Source organism: Pelobates fuscus, chromosome 1, assembly GCF_036172605.1.
Source record: "Pelobates fuscus isolate aPelFus1 chromosome 1, aPelFus1.pri, whole genome shotgun sequence".
Lineage (NCBI taxonomy): Eukaryota > Metazoa > Chordata > Amphibia > Anura > Pelobatidae > Pelobates > Pelobates fuscus.
In genome coordinates this window covers 444039584-444061675 of record NC_086317.1, presented here as the reverse complement: position 1 = coordinate 444061675, position 22092 = coordinate 444039584, and the positions used below count along the sequence as shown (strand labels likewise).

The 22092-nt window shown below is 37.6% G+C and overlaps 1 protein-coding gene across 1 annotated transcript in view; it reads left to right on the top strand.

The window, feature by feature from the left end:
- The window catches only part of ZC3H12C (zinc finger CCCH-type containing 12C), a 40625-nt gene extending 19828 nt beyond the window's left edge, over positions 1–20797 (top strand). Inside the window, exons 2-6 of the mRNA XM_063444907.1 lie at positions 9731–10488; positions 14655–14794; positions 16388–16622; positions 18095–18201; positions 19245–20797. Coding sequence (XP_063300977.1) covers positions 9731–10488; positions 14655–14794; positions 16388–16622; positions 18095–18201; positions 19245–20641 — 2637 coding nt within the window. The 3' untranslated portion in view covers positions 20642–20797. The remainder of the gene's footprint in view (positions 1–9730; positions 10489–14654; positions 14795–16387; positions 16623–18094; positions 18202–19244) is intronic.
- The last annotated feature ends 1295 nt before the right edge of the window (positions 20798–22092 follow it).

Below are 22092 nucleotides of genomic sequence, written 5' to 3'. Positions count from 1 at the left end.
GGTGACGCCCGTAGGGGGCAAATCCTCGCCAGAGTCATTATCATCAAAGGAGTCGTACTCCATAAGGTCGGATTCATCCTCCACACTCCGGTCGGTATCCGACCCATCATCAAGGGCTCTAGCCCGTTTCCATAATCTAGCCTTTTTAGCCCGGCCAGGGGCTCTTTTGCGCGTGGGGTGCGCGCTATCTGTGACCGCCTCCAGCGTGTCAGTCATGGCAGGAAGCACCTGCATAGAGGAGTGGGAGCCGACATTCTTAGACTTAGTCCTTGCCTTACGGGCACCAGGCACAGTCTGGGCAGGGGAAGGGGAACCCACACCTAGGGGGGTAGTAGGGACCAAATTAGGTAAAACCACAGAATGCAGGGACTGTGAGAATGAGGAGGAAACAGCCCCCATGGCTGAGGCAATAGCCTTCTGAATTGAAGAAGCCATAGTGGCCTCCAGCATGGCCTGAAACTCTTGAGAGGCCATATTACCCTCAGGATTATCGGAGTGAAAGTCCCCAGGGGGGCCTACAGGGCCATCCTCCCTATCCTGCATTTTGCAAAAACCACAGTGAGTTTAAGTTTAAGAAAAACTGACAAATTATACTAAGGAGAAAAAAGGGTTGAGTAACCCACAGAAATAACAGGGAGAAACAAAGAAGGACCAGACCGTCAGAGTGCCAGGGGACCCAGAGGACAAAAACGAGGCGACCGACCGCACGGCAGCACTGCAAACAGGACGGAGCCTGCCCAAAATGGCCGCCGCACGTGAGGGAGGCGCTCGCGACCGGGTGCCCGGCGGGGGAAGGGGCGCGTGCACCTGAGCCGCACGGGCAGCCGGTGAGAAGGGAGAGGAGAGCACTCAGCCGCGGCCGAGGGCAGGAGACGGCCGCTGCAACGAGGCAGAGCCGGGTCCCGCGCGGGAAAGCGGGAGAATAGGGGAGGGAAGGGAAGGAGGAAAAAACCTCCGGCTAGAAGGGTAGAACCCCCAAGGAGTCCGAGGCACTGACGGTACAGGTCAAGACAGAATAGAGTGCACAATAAGGCAAACAGAATAAATAAATACAAGATGAATACAATTACATGTAAAACACCAAATTGAATAATCAGAGTCAAGAGCAAACAAGTAACACTTATCTGTCTGAGGAAGCAGCAAAGAAAGAGGGGGATTGTGGGAGACACAGGACTTATATAGCTACTTCCTCTACCATGTGATCGGCTACCCGTTATGCCTATACAGTTTTTTCTTTCATTTTGACAATATTTATATTCCTCTATCTTTGCTGCTGAGGAAATAAAGAAAGAGTTATGCATAATATGAGCCTCCGTGTCTTTAATAAAATCCTATCCTTTAACCTGGTTTCCATGACTTTTCCCACTACTGAAGTAAGGCTTGCTGGCCTGTAGTTGCCCGACTCCTCCCTACTACCTTTCTTGTGAATGGGTACAACATTCGCTAACTTCCAGTCTTCTGGGACTACATAAATATGTTAATGGTTTTGCTAGTTTTGATGAATTTCCAAGCACCACATCATACGTTGGCCTTCTATGTATTATTATGATGCCAACTCCTTATATTTGCATTAACAGATGGTTATCATTTTGCTGGGTTTGCAATATTATGTTTACTTAGCTCTATGCTTAATATGTTTTTGTAAGGTGTTTAAAAATAAAACTTAAATGTAGAACTCTACATCTCGATGTTTTTTGTTTTTTTCCTGCAACTGCATCTTTGTCAACCATCCTGTCAATCATTGCTAAAAGCTTGGTCCTTTGCACCTGCCACTCACCATAGAGAAAGCACACAAAGAGGGGAAAAATGCAGTGATTCTATTTTTCCTTCTCATTTGCAATATTTGCCCTGGCTTTGCATTTTCAAAAGTGGATTATGGTGTAATTTGCTAAATATTAATTAAAACAAAAAAAAAAAACAACGTAAAAGAAAACTGAGCATGTCATGAAAATAAAAGGTTAACACAAGTTATATGTAATTTACATTTTTAATTCAATGGTGTAAATTCTAGAGAGTTCCCCTTTTAAATAGATTGTAATATTCAAAGTTTAATCTTACTAGCCCAACTCACATCTGCCTCTATTAACATTTATCTTAACAATGTGCAATTGTGAGTCCACAATTAGTGACTTTATGGAGCCCCTTCCAAGACCAGTGACCTTGTTTAACCAGTAGCTTCTCAATGCCACAGCGTAGCTAGTTCAGCTTTTTACTTTCTTTTTTTTCTTTCTTTCTTTATTTATTTATTAACCTGCTTCTGTTTTTGGTCCACACAAAATTTAACTTATGCAAAATAACTATCCACAAGTTAAACACATCTATCATCTGGGCATATTCTGTACCAACCTAATTAATTTCTCTATTTCTTGCAATTAAACAACCAATGTGCCAGCAGACTGGTAAATTAAAAAGTATTTTTAATTGAATTTAATTTAATACAATTTCAATACATTATTTTGCGACAATATACAATACATATATATTTTTGGTATAAACAAAAATGCTGGCATGATGCATTTAGTTTAAAATTTTGATTTATTTTAAAATATATATTTTATTTTTTTCCCCCTTTCCAATAAATATTATATATAGATTTAAAAAAATTTTTTTTAATTTTCTTTTCATTATTAATTATTTTTCTAAGAAATATAGTGATAATGACTAAACAGAAGGAGCAGCTGCAGACGGATCTTTGCACCCTGTACCGCAGGGAATAAATAAGGGACACAGATGCTGTTAAGTGTATAGTGTATGCAAGGCCACCGAATTTGCATGTTGACCACAGGCCTGAAAGCTCAATCCATTTGTCCTAGATTTAATAATAAGGTTTCAGATTTCACATGCTTTTCATACTGAAAATCCCCCAGCAGCAGTAGCAGCAGTTAAATCAAGTGGCTAATGGTGGGCGTAAGCAAGCACAGCATCAGCCTGCAAACTGCTTCAATTCTGGCTTGTCCTGTTCTCCTGATGGGTAAATCTTTTTGGAATAGCAATATTTTATAGATGTAGAAGGCACTGATTCACCGTGGATGAGGGCAGTATATGTAAAAAAAATATAAATAAATTCACCCAGACAAAGACAAGGTGGTCTTGTCATTCTGAGATAGCTTAATGGTTAGTCTTCCAACTGCACTAAATCTAATATTTGTTGCAGGTTCAGTTCCTGGACAGGTCCATCTCAGTCGTTCATACATCTAAGAACAATAAGACGAATACCCAAATGCTGGGTAGTAGACCTAAGGACATACATGGAAACCATTAAATGCTACATGTCCTTTATTTTATAATATATATATATATATATATATATATATATATATATATATATATATATATATATATATATATATATATTGGTAATTTATTAAGTCTTTTAATGTTTTTATATTTTTTTCTATTAATGTTTTTAGATTTTTTTTCTATTTATTTTTTAATTGTTTAAAATAATGTTCAGATAATTTTAGGCAAAGTACTCATAAAGCAAAATTACTAGAAATTATTTTTTTAATGCTTTTATTGCATTTAATTTTATTTAAAATGTTTTATAAAATATAGATGTATAATATTTTTTTAATGTAATTTTTTTTTTTTTTTTACTTCAATCTTAGTAGCATGTTAGTCGGCGTGTTGACCCGTAATCCCAGAGTATCGCACTATAGCAGAATAAGAGTTGTCACAAACTTTTCAGTCCAGATTAAAAATGTTCCCCATTAGATATACTTCCTTTTAGCCTAAGCACGCTGCGTGGCTTATAGAACAATGATGTCGGAGTTCCCAGATTGGTTTGGCAGTTCTATTGTTCTCGGAGGGTAAACCAGACGCACTTATGTCCCAGCCTTTTCCATGGTCCTTTTGTTCACACCAAATTAATCTTTCACTGTGATAGCATTCATGTTGGTATGTTATAGGAGTTGCATCCTAGCAACCCTGGTTGCTGGGCAACACAGTTCCTAGTAGATTTTTCTTCTTAATATACTTTTTTTTGTTGGAGGCACTCCGAAGGTTACACATATTAAAATAACACATTACTTAAGACGCAGTCATAATTGGTTTGAACCTTTAATAAAATGCACCTGCAGTATTAATCACAATTAACTGTTATTGTTGTACTTCCCTTTTGTAGGGCGATCTGGTTTGCAAGTCCTTTTTAAATGTGAAGTTGAGATGGGTTTGATTAATTTAAGAAACAAAGTATTCTTTCCATATCCTTGGATTCTTTCTTATATAGTGGCGTGTAAGAAAACCACACAAACAATTCCATCAAAGGTTGTTTTGTATATATGGTATATATACACACACTCCAGTCCAGGGTAATCTGTTATATGTTATAGATGTTTTATCCTAGACTGATTTCATTGTTCGACTATATATATACACTTGCATAATTTATCAGGAAACCTAGTCATAGTATGTACAGTGTTCCTGTAGCTTGCTCAGATATTGACATACTGTGCCCTGCAGAATTGTTTTACTTGCAAAAGTAGATGTTCATGAAATATATAATGCCCTATAAAATCTAGAATATAGCATTGTAATAGACGTATGCTACCTGTAATTTATATATACTCTATATATTAGTGCAAGTTTGTAACACTATTTACTGGGTGGCTTTTTACAGGGTGGGCCAAAATTCAGAATAGGGTTTGAGGAGTCAATAACGTTTTTTATTACTGAACCATTTATAATGATATCACATACAATGAATTCTTAAAGGAACACTATAGTCACCTAAGTTACTTTAGCTAAATAAAGCAGTTTTAGTGTATAGATCATTCCCCTGCAATTTCACTGCTCAATTCACTGTCATTTAGGAGTTAAATCACTTTGTTTCTGTTTATGCAGCCCTAGCCACACCTCCCCTGGCTATGATTGACAGAGCCTGCATGAAAAAAAAACTGGTTTCACTTTCAAACAGATGTAATTTACCTTAAATAATTGTATCTCAATCTCTAAATTGAACTTTAATCACATACAGGAGGAACTTGCAGGGTCTAGCAAGCTAGTAACATATCGGGGGATAAGAAAATCTTAATTAAACAGAACTTGCAATAAAGAAAGCCTAAATAGGGCTCTCTTTACAGGAAGTGTTTATGGAAGGCTGTGCAAGTCACATGCAGGGAGGTGTGACTAGGGTTCATAAACAAAGGGATTTAACTCCTAAATGGCAAAGGATTGAGCAGTGAGGCTGCAGGGGCATGTTCTATACACCAAAACTGCTTCATTAAGCTAAAGTTGTTCAGGTGACTATAGTGTCCCTTTAAGGTATGGAGGTTTGTTTGACTAGATAAAGATGATGACATCTTTTAAATGAGCTTCATTTGCCTCCTGGCAAAGATGGGATCTTTCGATTGCATTGTTCATAACATTAGTTTCAGGCTCGATTTTCTGCACGAATATTCTCGTTGAGCTGCTCAGGTGTACCATTTTTAGCACATACACCTGCTCCTTCAGAAATCCCCACAGGAAGTAATTGGGAGCGGAAAGGTCATGTGAACGTGGTGGCCAATTAATCTGGGAATTTCTTGAAATTATCCGCTCGCTGAACAGTTGTTTCAGTTTTTTTTTTTTTAAATGAAATGAAATTCCACTATATTTACTTTTTATTCCTTTGTGATATTGCTCATGATGAATCTCCCAAGACTCAGCTATAATATGTACTTCCAACAAAAAAATTTAACTACTAACAAATAAGTTATTTACCTGTCAAATCCTACTCTGGATTTTGGCCTATCCTTCTTTATGGCCGACTGTGACAACGTTGAGGACATACGCGTGTGACGTGGTGGTATGTAATGGTGTTAGAACCAGGAAGTAAGATTCCTGTCTCTCATACCCAGGGGGTGGCTAGAAGGCCCATTTCCAAGCCATTTAATTAGTGTACTATAGAGTTTTGGTGGGTAGGTGAATGGGGGTGGGGAGGCAAACTGCAGGCACTATGACGCCTTCAATAAAATTAAGTTGCTAAAGTGTCTAGTGTCCCTTTAACAATTCACATCACTTTATTTTTGCAAATATGTATCCAGTGTTCTCTCTGTTGAAGACCTTCATGATTTTTAATGTTGAAGTGCATTGCTTTAATGCTTTTTGCAGTCTTTTCATTTTCCAAGGTCAATGTGCCCAACTGTAAGCCGTGAAGAGCTATCACTGACAGACTAACAAATCTAAAAAACAGTACACTACTTCAGGGAAGGAATTACAAATCTTGCCAAAAAGATTGCAATTTAAACGGATTGATAGAGTAAATTCAATGTCTAAATTGTGAGTTTATAAAAAAATATATATATTTTTTTTAGGACTAAATTGTCTGTTCCTAAGAATATGCCTCTCAGTTCATTGTAATTATCACACTTCTTTCTGTCTTGTCCTTGATTAATCAGAACTTTCAAACAAAATTATGAGCATGTTTGTATGGATTCCATTAGAACTGAATTAGATCAGAGAAAAAAATGGACAAGTCATAGACAGAAAGTGAGTAGAATGTTAACCTGTATATAAGAAAATTCAGTTTCTATTAGAAATGGACTTGCACAGTGTGCTATTGCGTTAAAGGGATCAGAGTCAGCTGATCGCTCTCTGCCAATAAACCAAGCCATGCACAGACAGATTTCAGTGCAGAGAGCATATTGCACTGAATGAGGTGACTGATGCCTGGTGGACTCAAGTAGCAAACAGTTTGACTACTTATATTGGAGGGGTGAAGGCTCTCCTGGCACCATAACCACTACAGTGTGCAATAATGATGTTTGGAGTTTTCCTGTTAAGTACTGTTTATCAGATGCACACAGGTTTTTCTTGGTCTCTGATAAGAATTTCTGTCTTCTACATGTCCAGCTTTAACTATGTAGTAATATATCTACGAGTCTGTTTTCTATGTTTGATGGACCAAAGAAACACATATGGTTCGTATTCAGTTTTGTCTTTGACTTTTAGGATATTTAACTTTTATAGAATACTGTATGGACATGTTGTGTCTGGATGTGTTGCCACTCTACCCAGGCAATACTATTTGGCCGATAGCTCTGTTATTCGATTATTTATTAGGGGTGGGCTGTTCTCAAAAATTGCATGTGTGCATTGAATGACATAGTACAAGTATACTTAATTGGTGTTTTTCACTGCTGTTAGCCAAATAGCCAATACCCTCTGATAAGCCTTTTCCGATGAACCAATCAGAGGCCGGAATAGTGGAAGTGTAGGTTCACGTTTATGACAATGGAGGAGAAGCAGTCCGAGCTGGTTCTGAGAGCATACACATTAAAATCTTGACTATATACATTATATCAGTGAAAGAGAATTGACATAGCATTCACCATTCTTTCTCTATTCTCCAAACAGGATAGTAGACTCTTTTAAATTGGAGGAGTGTATCAACGCCTTACACACCTGCTGGCCTTGAAAACCTTAATTGTACTGCTAAACACACACTTTTGCGACTAACCTTTCAGCAACTTTAACCAATATATCTGTTATTATACTAGTTTACATTTTAGCATTGCATAACTATATATATATATATAATTAAGGCTCTTAACGTGATATTCACCACAATCCCTATTCTTTTGCTAACAAACAACTACATAGCCAGTTCCTCAAGCTCTGCTGAAATGTTCTTTCAGAATGTGACCTTGAGATAGAACACTGGTTTGATCAAGAATTTACAGCAGGCTAAGGAGAAATCATTGAAGGTAATTCACTACAAGCTGGGAAACCAGGACAATAGATGTTTAGCAGAAATACAAAATGAAGTCTTGGGTACACAATGGAATGCCTACTGTATAGGATTTTAATTCTATCAATACCTCATTTTATTCTCTCAGAATAATAACACTGTAAAGCACTTAATTAGTAAGGATGAGATGAGCGGGTTGATGAGTCCTACGATTACGACCGGTAAGGCTGGCCGCTAATAATGGGCATACCTATTAATAGCAGGTGCTGTCTGTGGCCTCATCCCATTGGCTGGCTCAAGACCAACTGTAGGACGTAGTGCAACCTGGTAGAAGATAGGCCAATGGAAATAGGTAAAATGGTATGGGAATGGTCTTAATATAAGATATATACGGTTAATGAAGCAAGCCTTCCACACAAAGAAAAGACACATTTTAGTCAAATAATAAGAAAGAAGAGAGTTGGAAAAAACAACTTTGTATGCTTGAAAAAATGCCAAGGAACTCTGCGGATAAAATGGGGATTAGTCATTAACTCATTATCCACTCTTCCCTAATGATCAGATGAACCTTCATTTTTCTTACAGTCTCCACTTTGGCATTAAATAAGCCCATACGAGGGTAGTGTCTTGAGATCCATATCGAAGAGAGTAGAAAGTCATACCAAACGGAGGCCATGCCGACAATGGCAGTGATATTAAGCCATATTGATGAACTGGACAGTAGGCAATCGTGAGATTATCGTGTCCACAATGTACTTTGGTATATATATAGGAGGTTTAGTATCTTCTTTGAGAGGTATTATACTGCTTCTTCAGCAAAAGTTAGAGACAGAACACTAGAAAACGTAGAAGAAATACCACCAATAACACCAAACATGAACCTATATACAGCCATCCTGTAAGGCTAAAGGTCAAATTAAAGAACTTAATGCAAATTATCAATATGCTCTTCTACCAGTCATGGATTATTGGTAGCATTCCCTACCTACTAACACGATACCCAAAATAATTCTATTTTATAGCACCATCATTAAAATTTAGACATATGCTTGTGATAGTAATTCTAATGCATTTTAAATTACAAAATGTTATATCATAGAACACTTTTTAAATATAAGAGAGAGGCACACATTCTACATGATAACTCTACAATGCACTTAATTAGGAGGGATAAGGCAAATGGTATTAGATATTTATAAACAGGGTCTAGATTATGTTCTAGATTCAGGATAAAAGGGATGAGTGTTCAGAGTACATTAAATGAACAATCTGTCTTGTGTATACATCTTTAAAAAAGCAAAGTAGCATTATGTATGCTATAGTAGCAATATAAAAATACTTCTTTTTTTACTGTTCTTGTGTTTCTTAGCAGTTGTGCTAATTAACAATGCAAACACCACTTTTTTTTACGTTCATTCCCTAAACTTGTGTGACTTTTTGTTAGGCTGTCCTAACAAACATTTAGAAAAAAATATTATATTTAGCAAATGGACTATGTTCGAAATCTTAAATAAAATATGAATGTGCTGGCTCAACGATATTGTCAAAGCCACAGGCGTTTTGTCTGGCACAAGCACATAAAAAGATTGTTACATAAACACATTCTGTTAGATGTTGTTACACTAATTTAACAATCATAATAAACATTTAAAAATGGAAGATAAAAATAGATGGAATGATTCCTAAAAATTCTGTCAGTATATCAGCACTTTATTCGCTATAATTGACCAATTAAGAATCCTATGTATCTGTTTAATGACGTTGCCTACAAAACGTCAACTCATAAGAGGTATTTGCCATGATGTTTATTCTGCTCATGTACAAAGCAGTTTTTCAGGGTGTTGATAAATCCTAGAAACTCTTTTCAATCAATTGACCAAGCACTGCTGTCTGTTGAATTTCATAAAGGGAAAATATTGTTTGTTAAAGGGACAACCCAAACACCAATGTTAATTAATGTTAATAAAAGGATTTTGTAGCTTTTTGACGCATTAAGCAATGCACCATTGTGACATGTATTTTACACCGTGAATGATTTATTATCTTTTTTCTTCTTCTCAGGAATTCAGGTCCTTATATCACAGCTTCAGAAACAGTAATAAAGTGTCGCGTGGTGTATGTAGCAACTTCATGGGCTTAAAAGATGATTTTGAGAACAGCCTCGGCCATCTTTACGTGGAAAGCAGTGAAACTCACATAAGTGCAATTGTACCGTGGTCCATTGTGCGGAAACCAACAATGGATAAAGTCAATTCCAGGAAAGAAGACTCTGACAAAGACACCTCAGAAGAGACGGGTAGTTCCAGTGGTGAATCGGAAGAAAGCACAAATTCTGACAATGAAGCTGAACTGTCCCAAAGACTTGCAGTGGAACCTTGTCGGATAACAAAGGCACATAGGCAACTATGCCGATCCCCTTGTATTGAGCCATACATTCTAAAAAGGAATGAGATTTTGCAAGACCTTAAAACGGAAGAGGATCTTACAGGGACTAAAGAGATAAAGAAACCACCAGATGTGGTGAAAGAATACCAAACCAAACTGGATTTTGCACTTAAATTAGGCTACTCTGAAGAACAGGTGCTGCTTGTTCTGAACAAGTTGGGTACGAAATCTTTAATTAATGACATTTTGGGAGAGCTAGTCAAGCTTGGTAGTAAGAGTGAGAGTGAACAGAATGGTGTTGCCAACAATCCAGTGACAAGGGAAGCTTCATCATTCGAATCTCAGCGACCGGAGTCCCCTTTTCACCAGGAGGTGATAGACGATACTGAAAACCTAAGACCAATTGTCATTGATGGCAGTAATGTCGCAATGAGGTGAGTACATTGATGACGGGACATAATGTGAAAAGAATAATGTATGTCTGCCACCATTTGGATTTAATGTAATGTATGATACTGTTTGAGTTTCTTAATAGTAAATACTTAGAAACTGTTATTTAAAACTCTACTTAACTGATGCTGTCCCTCGCAGGTGCTGCCAAATTTAATCTTCAGCTCCTGGTGCTTCAACTACCAGGAGCCCGCTTCAGTGCGGCACTGTCGAACATGTGCAAGAGTACAGTATTGATATTGATGTCTATTGATGATCCTGCAAAACTGCTGGATCCACCACTGATATTGTCTTGTGATGAACAAGATGATACCTTAATCCTACAGCCATCAATATCAACAACTGGGAAAGTGACAAAACGTGACGGTGGTAGCTCTGCTTTTTTTTTTTTTTTTTTATCAAGTTTTGTCAACGTGAGGATATCTTATGCCTACATAGTCATTTTTATGAACACTCCAACACAGTCTTTATGAGCATTACGTAAAGATTGTATTTTTACTTTTTAGGACTGAGTAGCTTTAACATATCAAGTTAAAAGAGAACACTATTTCCCAGGATATTTTTTTTATATTATGTTTACTATTCTCCTATATTTAGCAATTATATGATTGGGAGCTCTGAAAACAGAATTAAATGTAGAAACTCACTTCTCTTTATCTTTCAGTTTGCCTTTTGGCTCCCTGTCAGTTATCTTCACAAATGTCCTTTTCTGCGATTCATCATAGTTATTGGAAGAGCTGAAACAGAAACACGGTCTCACTGTTTCTCCTCATTTGCATTGTGTGCCTTTGCTGTGCCCTTGCAGTATGAGATCAATGGCTCAGTCTTTTAATTTGACTTTTAATGTTTTATTTAATGGTGTAATTTTCAGAGAAGTAACAGTTCCCCATTAATGAAAGGAACAGTCCTTGTTAGGAATGCTGATCAATAGGACTCTGTCTGTGAGGGTCTCAGAGGACCTTTTCATCAACAATTCAACCCATGATCATGTTAGAATGTAAAATAGCATTATATGGACTGACCACAGTTAAGAGTTTAGCAAGAACTGTCTGTGTAGAAATAGGGGAGAAGCGATTAGTTTTGCTGCTATTTATGAGATAGGGCATTTGAAAGTACTCCAGCGCCATTAAAGTGCAATTAAAATGAACTGATGATTAATATTGGAATAACATTCAGTTGTTTATTCGCTAAACAGTGACTTGTATAATCGTCTTCAGAGTTTGTTTATCTAGAAATATATATAACATCCTAATTATTTAGCATCAGCAGTTGTATAGAGTATACTGAATAAGTGGGGCATTCAATGTCTGAGTGTGTATAAGATGGCTCAATTAGGATGATATAGACTGAATATTGTCCATATATGGGATTAAATACGTGATCATATTCAGGCTCAGCTGATTAAAGCAGAATTTAATGTGTGTGTGTATATATGTGTGTATATATAAACGCTGTCCCGAGGAAAGTCCTGATCGGGGACTGAAACTTTGATTCTATTTAGCATCAAGTCTGTTGTTTTTTTAATGACATTTTTTTCAATGAAATATTGAAAGCCATGTTTTAGAAGACATTGAGTGTCTTTTTTACTTGGTATACAATTGTGACTACGGTCTGGCACCTATGATCATTTGTAGTCTGCCTGAGAGCAAGGATCCTTTAGATTTATACATATATATGTTATAAATGTGTGTGTGTGTGTGTGTGTGTATATATATACATATGACAGGACATATATATTGAGAGACAGAGTAGCCCTACTGTACTTCTTATGCATAAAGTAGACTTGATTAAAGGGCTAATGACATTTTTCTTCAAAAGCTGTTTGATGTTCCATATTGATAATTGCAGCAAGAGTGTTAGAGATGGGATATGATGTACGTTTTATAAGCCAGTCACGTTGATTTTTATATTAGCAAACCAAAATTCCCTTGTCTGAAGTTTAAGTTTTATTATTTATTTATTTTTACTGTAATGGCTCTTATTTTTCTTTGGACTCTAATTGCATGAAAATAAAGGAGATGCAGCAGCGGCAAGTGAACTTAGGCTGAGCTGTAGTGATTATGTTGCTCCATCAAAATACAATTATATTTTTTTTTCTTGTGTGTTTTGTTGCGTTCGGCTGGCCCACCTCATCGGCTCATTCATCAGAGAAGATCTTAGAGAGGCACTGTAAACGTATAAAAACTAACAGATAAAGCTCCAGTCAACATATTGAACCCTGTTGCTGAGAGGGTAGTGGACGCATGGAATAGCCTTTCAGCTAAAGTGGTAGAGGTTAACACAGTAAAGGAGTTTAAGCATGCGTGGGATAGGCATAAGGCTATCCTAACTATAAGATAAGGCCAGGGACTAATGAAAGTATTTAGAAAATTGGGCAGACTAGATGGGCCGAATGGTTCTTATCTGCCGTCACATTCTGTGTTGCACTAGCTGTGAAAAGTAAACAAATATTGGCATTGTATGCAAACCATGCAATTTTGGTAAGCAACAGCTCCTGTTCCGGCTCCCAGAGACACTATAGCGGTAAATAGAAATGTAGTGGTGAGAACTGCAATAATGGCCTGCTTAAGAGTTTTGGAGAACATAACATTTTAAAAGTTGTTCTATAGTGCTCTTTGGTGACCTCCCATTTACAGTTCTAACAGAGAGAAGAACTGGTCGCCACGATGCTGGGGAGTGGAGGGCGTTATGATAGTCCCCTATAGAGACACAGAACTCACCTTTCTTCCTTCGGGGACTAGAGAATATTCCTACAGAGACTGGCATTGCTGGCCATGCCACCATTGCCGCCCACAGGGAATTTTTACCGGAGACACAATTACCATGTCCCAGTTGATCCACTTAGGAATGCAGACCATAAGCAGTAAACCCCTGTTCTTGTTAGAATATAGGGGACACCTATGTCGCCAATCTACTATGATACCTGCCCACTTATAATATATTTACAGATTGGCTTTATGCAGTTACATGTGTTTTGTTTATTTTTCTTTGTTTGTTTTTGGTTTCTGGTGTTGCTGCTCCTTATCTATAATTTTCGTATAATTCTCATAACATTAAAATGATGTATACCTTATGTACAAACTCCAATAAAATGCACATTTTGTCAAATTCATATATAAAAAGAGCACAGTTTTACAGATGAGCCAAAAATGTGCTTAGGGCCGGGGAAAACATTCTGTGCCCATTTGTTTTCCATGCATGTCACGTGCAGATTTTGTACCTGTGTCATGCCATCCCGGACTGTTCCTAATACATAATAGGTCTTAGAGAGCTTTTGCTAATTTGCCATGCAAATTATTCCTTGTATAAAAACACCCACGACCATCGATGAGAGACGTTCTTAGCTGAGAATACTCAGTGAAAGGTTTAGTTATTTCACATTGTGTTAAATTAAACATTTCTTTTTGCCTCAATTATCCCTCTCTGCTCGGTACAGAAATGTGAGTGTTAAGTATTCACCGGTACAATTGGCCAAATTCTAATAGAATTTCTGTTGTAGATGAGAAATCATTAGCTACACATTGTGCTTGTAATTTCCTTTTCATCTACTGAAGTACTAAAGGTGGTATGATTACAAGAACTGGATGAAAGCTTTTGATTACCAGGCACAAGTTAGATATGCGGTGTCCTTCATGCCTCCACAATATAAACAAGCATGCTGGCAAAAGTTCTAAGTTCAATCAGCCAGCTCTACTCCTGTAAATTTCATTTCATGTAATCATGGAATGGAGCATTGATCAAAACTCTGTTCTAGAGTAGGGTACGAATAATGAAACTATTCCAGATTCTGTATATAATGGTACTCACACTAACCCTCCAATAGAGCGTTTTATTCTAGAACAAGGAAATCAGATGGTCTGTGTTTTTGACAAGAGCATCCCGCAAATTAATATGGCTGGGTTGTTGTTGTTGTTTTTTGTGTTTGTTTAGTTTACTTTTTTGTTTTTTCAGACCAAATTAATTTGATTTAAAATGGTGTCAGCTTGGTAAATATTTGACATCTCGACCAGATTACTATCAATTCTTCCAGAGATCGCTTACCTTTTCACCCTAGATAATTTCCTATGATGCTGAAATGTCCAATCTATATTGTATTGGAGGAATACTTTTTCATTTTCTTCAGCTAATCTTGTCAGTTCTTTTCCTACAGTCATGGTAATAAAGAAGTGTTTTCCTGCCGTGGGATCAAATTAGCTGTCAGCTGGTTCTTGGAAAGAGGCCATAAGGATGTTACAGTGTTTGTGCCTGCATGGAGGAAAGAGCAGTCCCGGCCAGATGCCCTCATTACAGGCGAGTTGCAGAGGAAATGTTAACATTGTTTTCTTGTTCAAACCCTTGTGTAAAAGTATTGACACAAGATGTTCCAAATGAATTAGTCTCTGTTGTGTGTCATTTAAACAACTTATCAACTCTGTTTAATACATTATTCCCCAAAAAATAAATATAGCTGTAATAGTCACTTAAAGACCTGACATTTATTTTACCATGGAGGTGGCCATTCTACAAAATGTTCAAAACATAAGAAACCCACCAAAAGTAGAGATTTGCTTCACTGTGGGAAATAATTAAACTTTAAAAAAAGGGGGGAAGAAACATATTATCCAGCTTTCTAAGAGGCTTTGCTAAGTATATCCATCACTGAACTGACTACGCTCATTAAACATGAACTTCTTCATAGTTACTCAGAAGAATTGTAGGGATTCCTTGTTTATCATCTGATGCTGAATAGTTTTGTAGTTTATTGGGTCCTAAAACAATTCTAACATGTTGTCCTCCTCCACCCTCTCTACCCCCAAGATCTTAAAATTCTGAAAGTATTAGTTATCTTTTAAAATGATGATGAGAGCATGGGAAGTTGAACTTGTCACAGTTATCCAGGATTGTAAAACCGGAAAGGGAGGGTCACGCAATAAACAACTAGCAATCAAAGTTGCTCTCTACTCCACTCTACTCCCCCTGTCTTCTTTCCTCCGTCACCCCACCATTTTTGTAAAAATGATTTTGCTTCCCTTATTCACTGCTATTGATCTTCTTTGTTTAGACCAGTGTACTGGTTATAGTTCCAGGAGTCCCATTGTGCCATTCTATCATTTGTATAGATGGTGTTGCACTTACCTCGGTCCTCCAGGCATGCAAGGTCCAACCTCTCTTCACAGATATTGTTAATTCAGTAGATCCAACACCTGCAAATTTGATTTGAATTTTGTCCTTCTTTGAACATTTGAACATAATTCAGCTGACCACAGCCAGTAAATTCCACCCAGACTTGGGCAAAATTGATATTGCCAAAGCAGAAGAGGAACTTCGACTTTCCACTTTAGTGACATCTCTGAAGAGAGGCCAGACCACAGGACGCCTGGGTAACCCAGGCTAGTTTAAATTGCAAGGGGATAACTGGGATGGCACAAGTGGCTAGCTTCACTAGCGTAAACAAGCATCTCAAAAGCATGTCATCCAGATGTTGCTGCGCTACAACTACCATAAATCTCTCTCTATCCACACTTGTAGGCCATAAAAATCTGGTGGGCTTGTTAGGTGCAGAATTTGAGATTTTGGAGCTTGAATCTGCACATTTTAATAGCATTGCTGATAAAATGACCAACTGGTGGGACAGCTATTGAATGCAAGTTTTAAATTTGTCAAGGCTACATTAAAACACCGCTATGAGATGAAAAATTAAATGAATGAAAGTATTTTGGTATACCACGTAGCGATATTGCGTTAAGAATACTTCTTGTGTATCTTGAACTGAGCGTTGGTATGTTAATAATCCCTTGTATGTATAGAAGGATATTTAATATATATATATTTTTTTTAATTGCTCTATAAACTATCAGAATTTCTTGTAACACTATACTTTGTTTTGTCACAATTTTGTTACAGATCAGGAAATCTTACGGAAGTTGGAGAAGGAAAAAATCCTGGTGTTTACCCCGTCTCGGCGTGTACAAGGTAGAAGGGTGGTGTGTTATGATGATCGTTTTATAGTGAAGCTGGCATTTGAATCAGAAGGAATCATTGTGTCAAATGACAACTATAGGGATTTGGCCAATGAGAAACCTGAATGGAAGAAATTCATTGATGAGAGGTTGCTAATGTATTCATTTGTCAACGACAAGTAAGTAATATATGTTCCATTAGGAATGAGGGGACAATATTTTTCTGTACTATACCATACATAAACACATTTCAGAAAAAAAGGCAAAAGCAATAATTTAAAATTGGAAGCTTGGTGCTTTTAATAAATATGGGTCAGTGTGGGAGGTCAGTGTATGTCAGGGGTAGGCAACCTTCGGCTCTCCAGATGTTGTGGACTACATCTCCCTTGATGCTTTGCCAGCAATATGGCTGTAAAAGCATTATGGGAGATGTAGTCCAAAACATCTGGAGAGCCGAAGGTTTCCTACCCCTGGTATATGTGATCCTACTGTGTTACTACTTGGATCAGAGAAAGTCTGTATTTGCAACAGAATTAATTTAATTGCACAGACTTATGAGGGAGCACTCAAAGAAGTCTTTGTTGATGGGATACAGACCTTTTGCTCCCTACATAAAAAACAAACAAACTTGGAAACATCCCCTAGCCCTGATGGAGAAGTTAATGTCATGAAGAGGTTGTGCAAAGGATACTGTTTGAGGGACAGAAATTATTTGATTAAAATATATGGAAATGAGAATCGATTGTGGAAGATTTGGTATATGTTAGGGGAGACAAAATAGTTTTGACAGGTGTGTAGAGAATAAAACAAAGGATGGGAAAAAGTATTGAGACTGTTGGTGTAGGAGAAACAGTGGAGAAAGTCTAGTAGAGAGAGTGAAATAAAGAAACTTGTGTACAGAAAGACAGGCTAGAAAAATAAGATAAAAGTAAAGGAGAGAATACAGTGTGAGCCGATAGATGGAGAAAAGAGGCGGTGAGAAATATGTGGCGCATCAAATTAGAATTTTCTCCCCAGGGAATAAAAAACTTGGATCCACTCTGCAATAGCTCCTTAGTTATTTTCTAGTTATATTGCCATGTGCTCAGTAAGGAGGAAGCTAACATTTTAATTGTCATGAAACAGCAGATACATTTCTCGAAAACTTACATGTGCCAAAAATGGCTAATATTGGCCAGCAGTCTGTTTAAATAATGGATTACTTTTAATGGACTCGTTAATCCAGTTTTAACATCAGGGACCTCAAATAAAGTTTTGATTTAATGTTCTACTAAGGACAAGATGAAGTACTCAGTAAAACTGTGAAGCCCTTGTTAGTATGTCTTTTCCAACAGGCACAAGCCCAGAATTCTATAATCATCATGGACGTCATGGTGATATTTTTTAATTTGAATTTATATTATCGACATCAGCTCTTGTTCCCACTTTTTACTCATGATTACAATTTCAAAAACAAATATTACAATCACAGATACAGTAATTGACTACATGGAGATTCATCCATAGTCATAAAAGCCGTCAGAGAAGACTTCACTAGGCTGTTTGTTTAGAATCTAGATCAGTTGCCCCATTGCTAGTTTGCTCTTCTGGAACTAGCAGTACTTATCTGAAATATATCTAGAGATCATGAGAAACTGTTTCTCTTTTGTAGGTTTATGCCACCAGATGATCCATTGGGGCGCCATGGACCAAGCTTGGACAACTTTTTAAGGAAGAAACCCATAGTTCCAGAATATAAGAAACAGCCTTGTCCATATGGTAAATTATATTTTGTTTTATTTTAAGATAATGGACAATTTTATTTTATGTCTTTGGATATTAAACGTGTTGTAAATATAATCTGGAATCATACTCCTTTAAAGACACCTTAAAATTTTAAGTTTGCGATACTATTTAATAATAAGTACTGGATACACTTTTGACATCATAACCCCAATCACAGTTTTGGCGCTATCTGCATTAGGAAGCATTAGTTTACTAGGGAACATGCTAGATTTTACCTTCAGCCATTGGGTTTAACCCCTTAAGGACACATGACGTGTCTGACACGTCATGATTCCCTTTTATTCCAGAAGTTTGGTCCTTAAGGGGTTAAAGTGACACTATTCTCGCCCAGGCCACTTCATCTCATTGAAGTGGTCTGGGTGCACTGTCCCTATCCCCCATAGTCCTGCAATGTAAACCATTGCAGTTTTAGCCCTTGCAGCTCTAAGACTGCCTCTTGTGACTGTCTATCAGGCAGCCACTAAAGGCACTTCCTGGGGTCTAGCAGACTCTGAGTCCCTTAAACAACACTGGACATCGTCACGCTCTGCATGAGGACATCCATCATTCGCGAAGTCCCTGTAGGAGAGCATTGAGATAATTGTTTTCTATAGGGAGGGCCTAATGTGCTTGTGGCGCATGTGTATTAGGTCCCCCTGTTGGAGGAGGCAAGAGGGGAGGACCAGAGGTCACTATAGTGTTAGGAATTAAGACTTGTATATAATACCTTTAATAGATGAGCTCTGGGTGAAGCAACAGTTAGTTGTCCTGCTGTACATCACTTGTTCAATGTATGCATTACCTATTGCCAAGGTAAAAGATAAGAAAAAATGAAGCATAAGATATGATCAGCTTTTGCATCACCAACCAATAAAAAGTGCACAACTGGAATTTAATATAGTACAAAGGCAGAAGGGGGCTTTGTCTAGATAATAAGATTAGTAAGTTGATTCTCCTTGCAAAGATAGAATAGAAATCTAGCATGCAGGCATGAATGTTTTGAAATGTAACTTATATTTTTTATTTTTTTATTACAGGAAAGAAATGCACATATGGGCACAAGTGCAAATATTATCACCCAGAAAGAGGTAACCAGCCACAGAGGTCTGTAGCTGATGAACTCCGTGCCATGTCTAGAAGCACGATAGCCAAAACTGCAGGCGAAATAGGACTTGTGAAAAGTAACAGTGTTCCTTCAAATACCAAGATTGACAGTAGTTTTGACATGAAGCGTTCAACTCCAAAGAGGCAATCTGATCCAAGTATACGGACTCAAACTTATGAGATAGAGGAAAAGCTTGCTACCAAAAATAAGTTTGAAAGCAGATCTGTGCCATCTTTAGTTAGTATGTCAAATGTGAAACCTCAGAGTACAACCTCTTCAAGCAATGGGCTTCTCTCTGTTGTTCATTTGCCAACACAGGATACAGCGCCCCCCGGACTTTACTCTCCAATGCTGATGTCAACAAAGAATCATGGGACCATCCCATGTGACCAATACCCCAAATGTGAGTCTCCTGTCGATGCAGGATACTACTCAATGATGAATGCTTATTCAAACCTCAGTATTGCTGGAACACGAAGTCCAGAAAGGCGTTTCTCTTTGGATACAGATTACAGGATTAGTTCTGTTGCCTCTGACTGCAGCAGCGAGGGGAGTGTGAGCTGTGGAAGCAGTGGCGATTCATATGCAGGTTATAATGATCGTTCCTATGTCAGTTCTCCCGATCCCCAACTAGAGGAAAATGTAAAATGTCAGCACATGCACCAGCACAATCGCTCCTGCTCTCAAGCCTTGTTTCAGGGCTATCACGATTCCTTAACACGGGTTCAAAGCTTTGGGCATGACCAGGAACCAAAGCATCACCACAAACCACACCCTCCATATATGTCAGGGCCTCTTTCTCTTCAACACCACACTGTTGCAGCTCGTTCAAGTTGCCCAAATGAGTATCATATTTCTCCAAATTCCCCTGTTTCCAAAAATGTGATTATGGGCCGTTCTTTAGTGTCCACGAGAATGGAGAGCATTTCTGATTCACGTCTGTATGAATGCCCTCCAATGCGACATCATAAGCTCTACGCTAGCCAGGAAAGCCCTGGAAGCTGGGATAGGCCTAATTACAGTGTCGACCCTTATGGATATCGTCAGACATACCCAGTACCTGGCACTTCATCACAACCATGCTATGAGCAGTTTGCTTTCCAAAGTCCACCAGAGCATCAAGACCAATCTTGGAGAATACCTTATTGTGGTGGAATCTCACCAGAGCCTCCAAGATATCAGGGCACTAGAGAAAAAGTTTTTATAAATTTATGTAACATCTTCCCTGCCGAACTTGTGCGAATCGTTATGAAAAGAAATCCGCACGTCATAGACGCCCAGCAGCTTGCGGCAGCCATCTTAGTGGAGAAATCCCAGTATGGATATTAAAATAAGATACACCTTTGCGGTGTGATGTACATTTCATTTGTTCAGCTCATGCTGAAGGAGGTTTGCTACAATAGCATTAGTAATCTCCTTCTCAGCAAGGGGGTTCTATAGTAATCCATGTATGTGAAATACTGAACCATGCATCTTTTATGTGTTACCCCGAGAAATCCAACACCCAACTAGCAATGAAGTGTTAGAGTTCTTACAGAACAAAGGGTGACTGATACAAAAACAAAAGTTTTGTTTTGAACTTCTTAGGTAATTGTATACCTGCAGCCATCACAGTTGAAACACGTGGCTGCCGCCAAGTTAATTTAATTTTTTAAACATAGATATTTATATTTTGATATGTATGTTGGTGCATCAGGGGTTGTCAGCGAAGCACTTTTTATTCCTCTGGTTGTTACTTTATACATGGGGTTAATCTCCCCTTTAAAATACATCAGAATAGAATGGTGTGAATAGATCCAAAATATATCCATCTACGTTGATGAGATATGCACAATTAGACTGTGAAATGCACTGCACTGTGATCATTAGGAGGGTTCCATTCTACTGGGAAACCTCAAAACCTCGTTTTGTTATTTCTTTTTTGTTGTTGTTGCTGTTTTCTTTTGTTTTTGTTTTTCCCATGTAGCCTAGTTTACTAATGTGTTCATATTTATTTTTTTTCAATTCTAGTTCTTACACTGTTGTATTTATAGAAATAGAGGTATTTTAATTCAGTGAAAAGTTGCCTGCATATATAATTGAAAAAGATCTTGTGCTTACCATATCGGGGAAAAGCGTGCCTATTCATCAAAAGTTACATCAAATGTGATTTTATGACAAATCAGTCAGTATATGTGCATTTGCAAGAAAATCCACAAGAATGCATGATGAAGAGTTTTGCCATTTTGTCGCTAATTGAAAAATAAAGCCCTGTACTATAGGGTGTTTCTGAAGTTAATTTTAGTATATAATACAAGTTAAAATGATAAATTCCACACTTTTTTAAGATGTCCCTTTTTGAGGCCAGTTGATTATGAATAACACCAACACTAAAACTATTTGCTATAGGCGATATAATATAGCAGCTGTTATCATAGACATTAGCTTTATCTAAAGCAGTGTGTTTTATAATTTAAAATATTTTACACAGTACAGTGTAATAATGTAATATACAGTAACCCAATGCTGTACAATGGTGTATTGCAGATAACATCTTTCTGATTTATGTTTCACAATGGAACATGAAGACATTTGGAACCAACTTGACACAGTGTCTCTCAACTTAAAGTGAAATTGTTTTGCATTTAAAATGCAAATTTGAACTCTGAAAACATTCTTTGACAAATTTGTTTACAGTGTGCACATGTGTATGTTTGCTGTGACACTAGTGTTTTTCTGTAAATCCTGCCTTGGTGTATTTGCAAGCAACAAATTTCAGGCAGGTATAGCAATGCACTCAC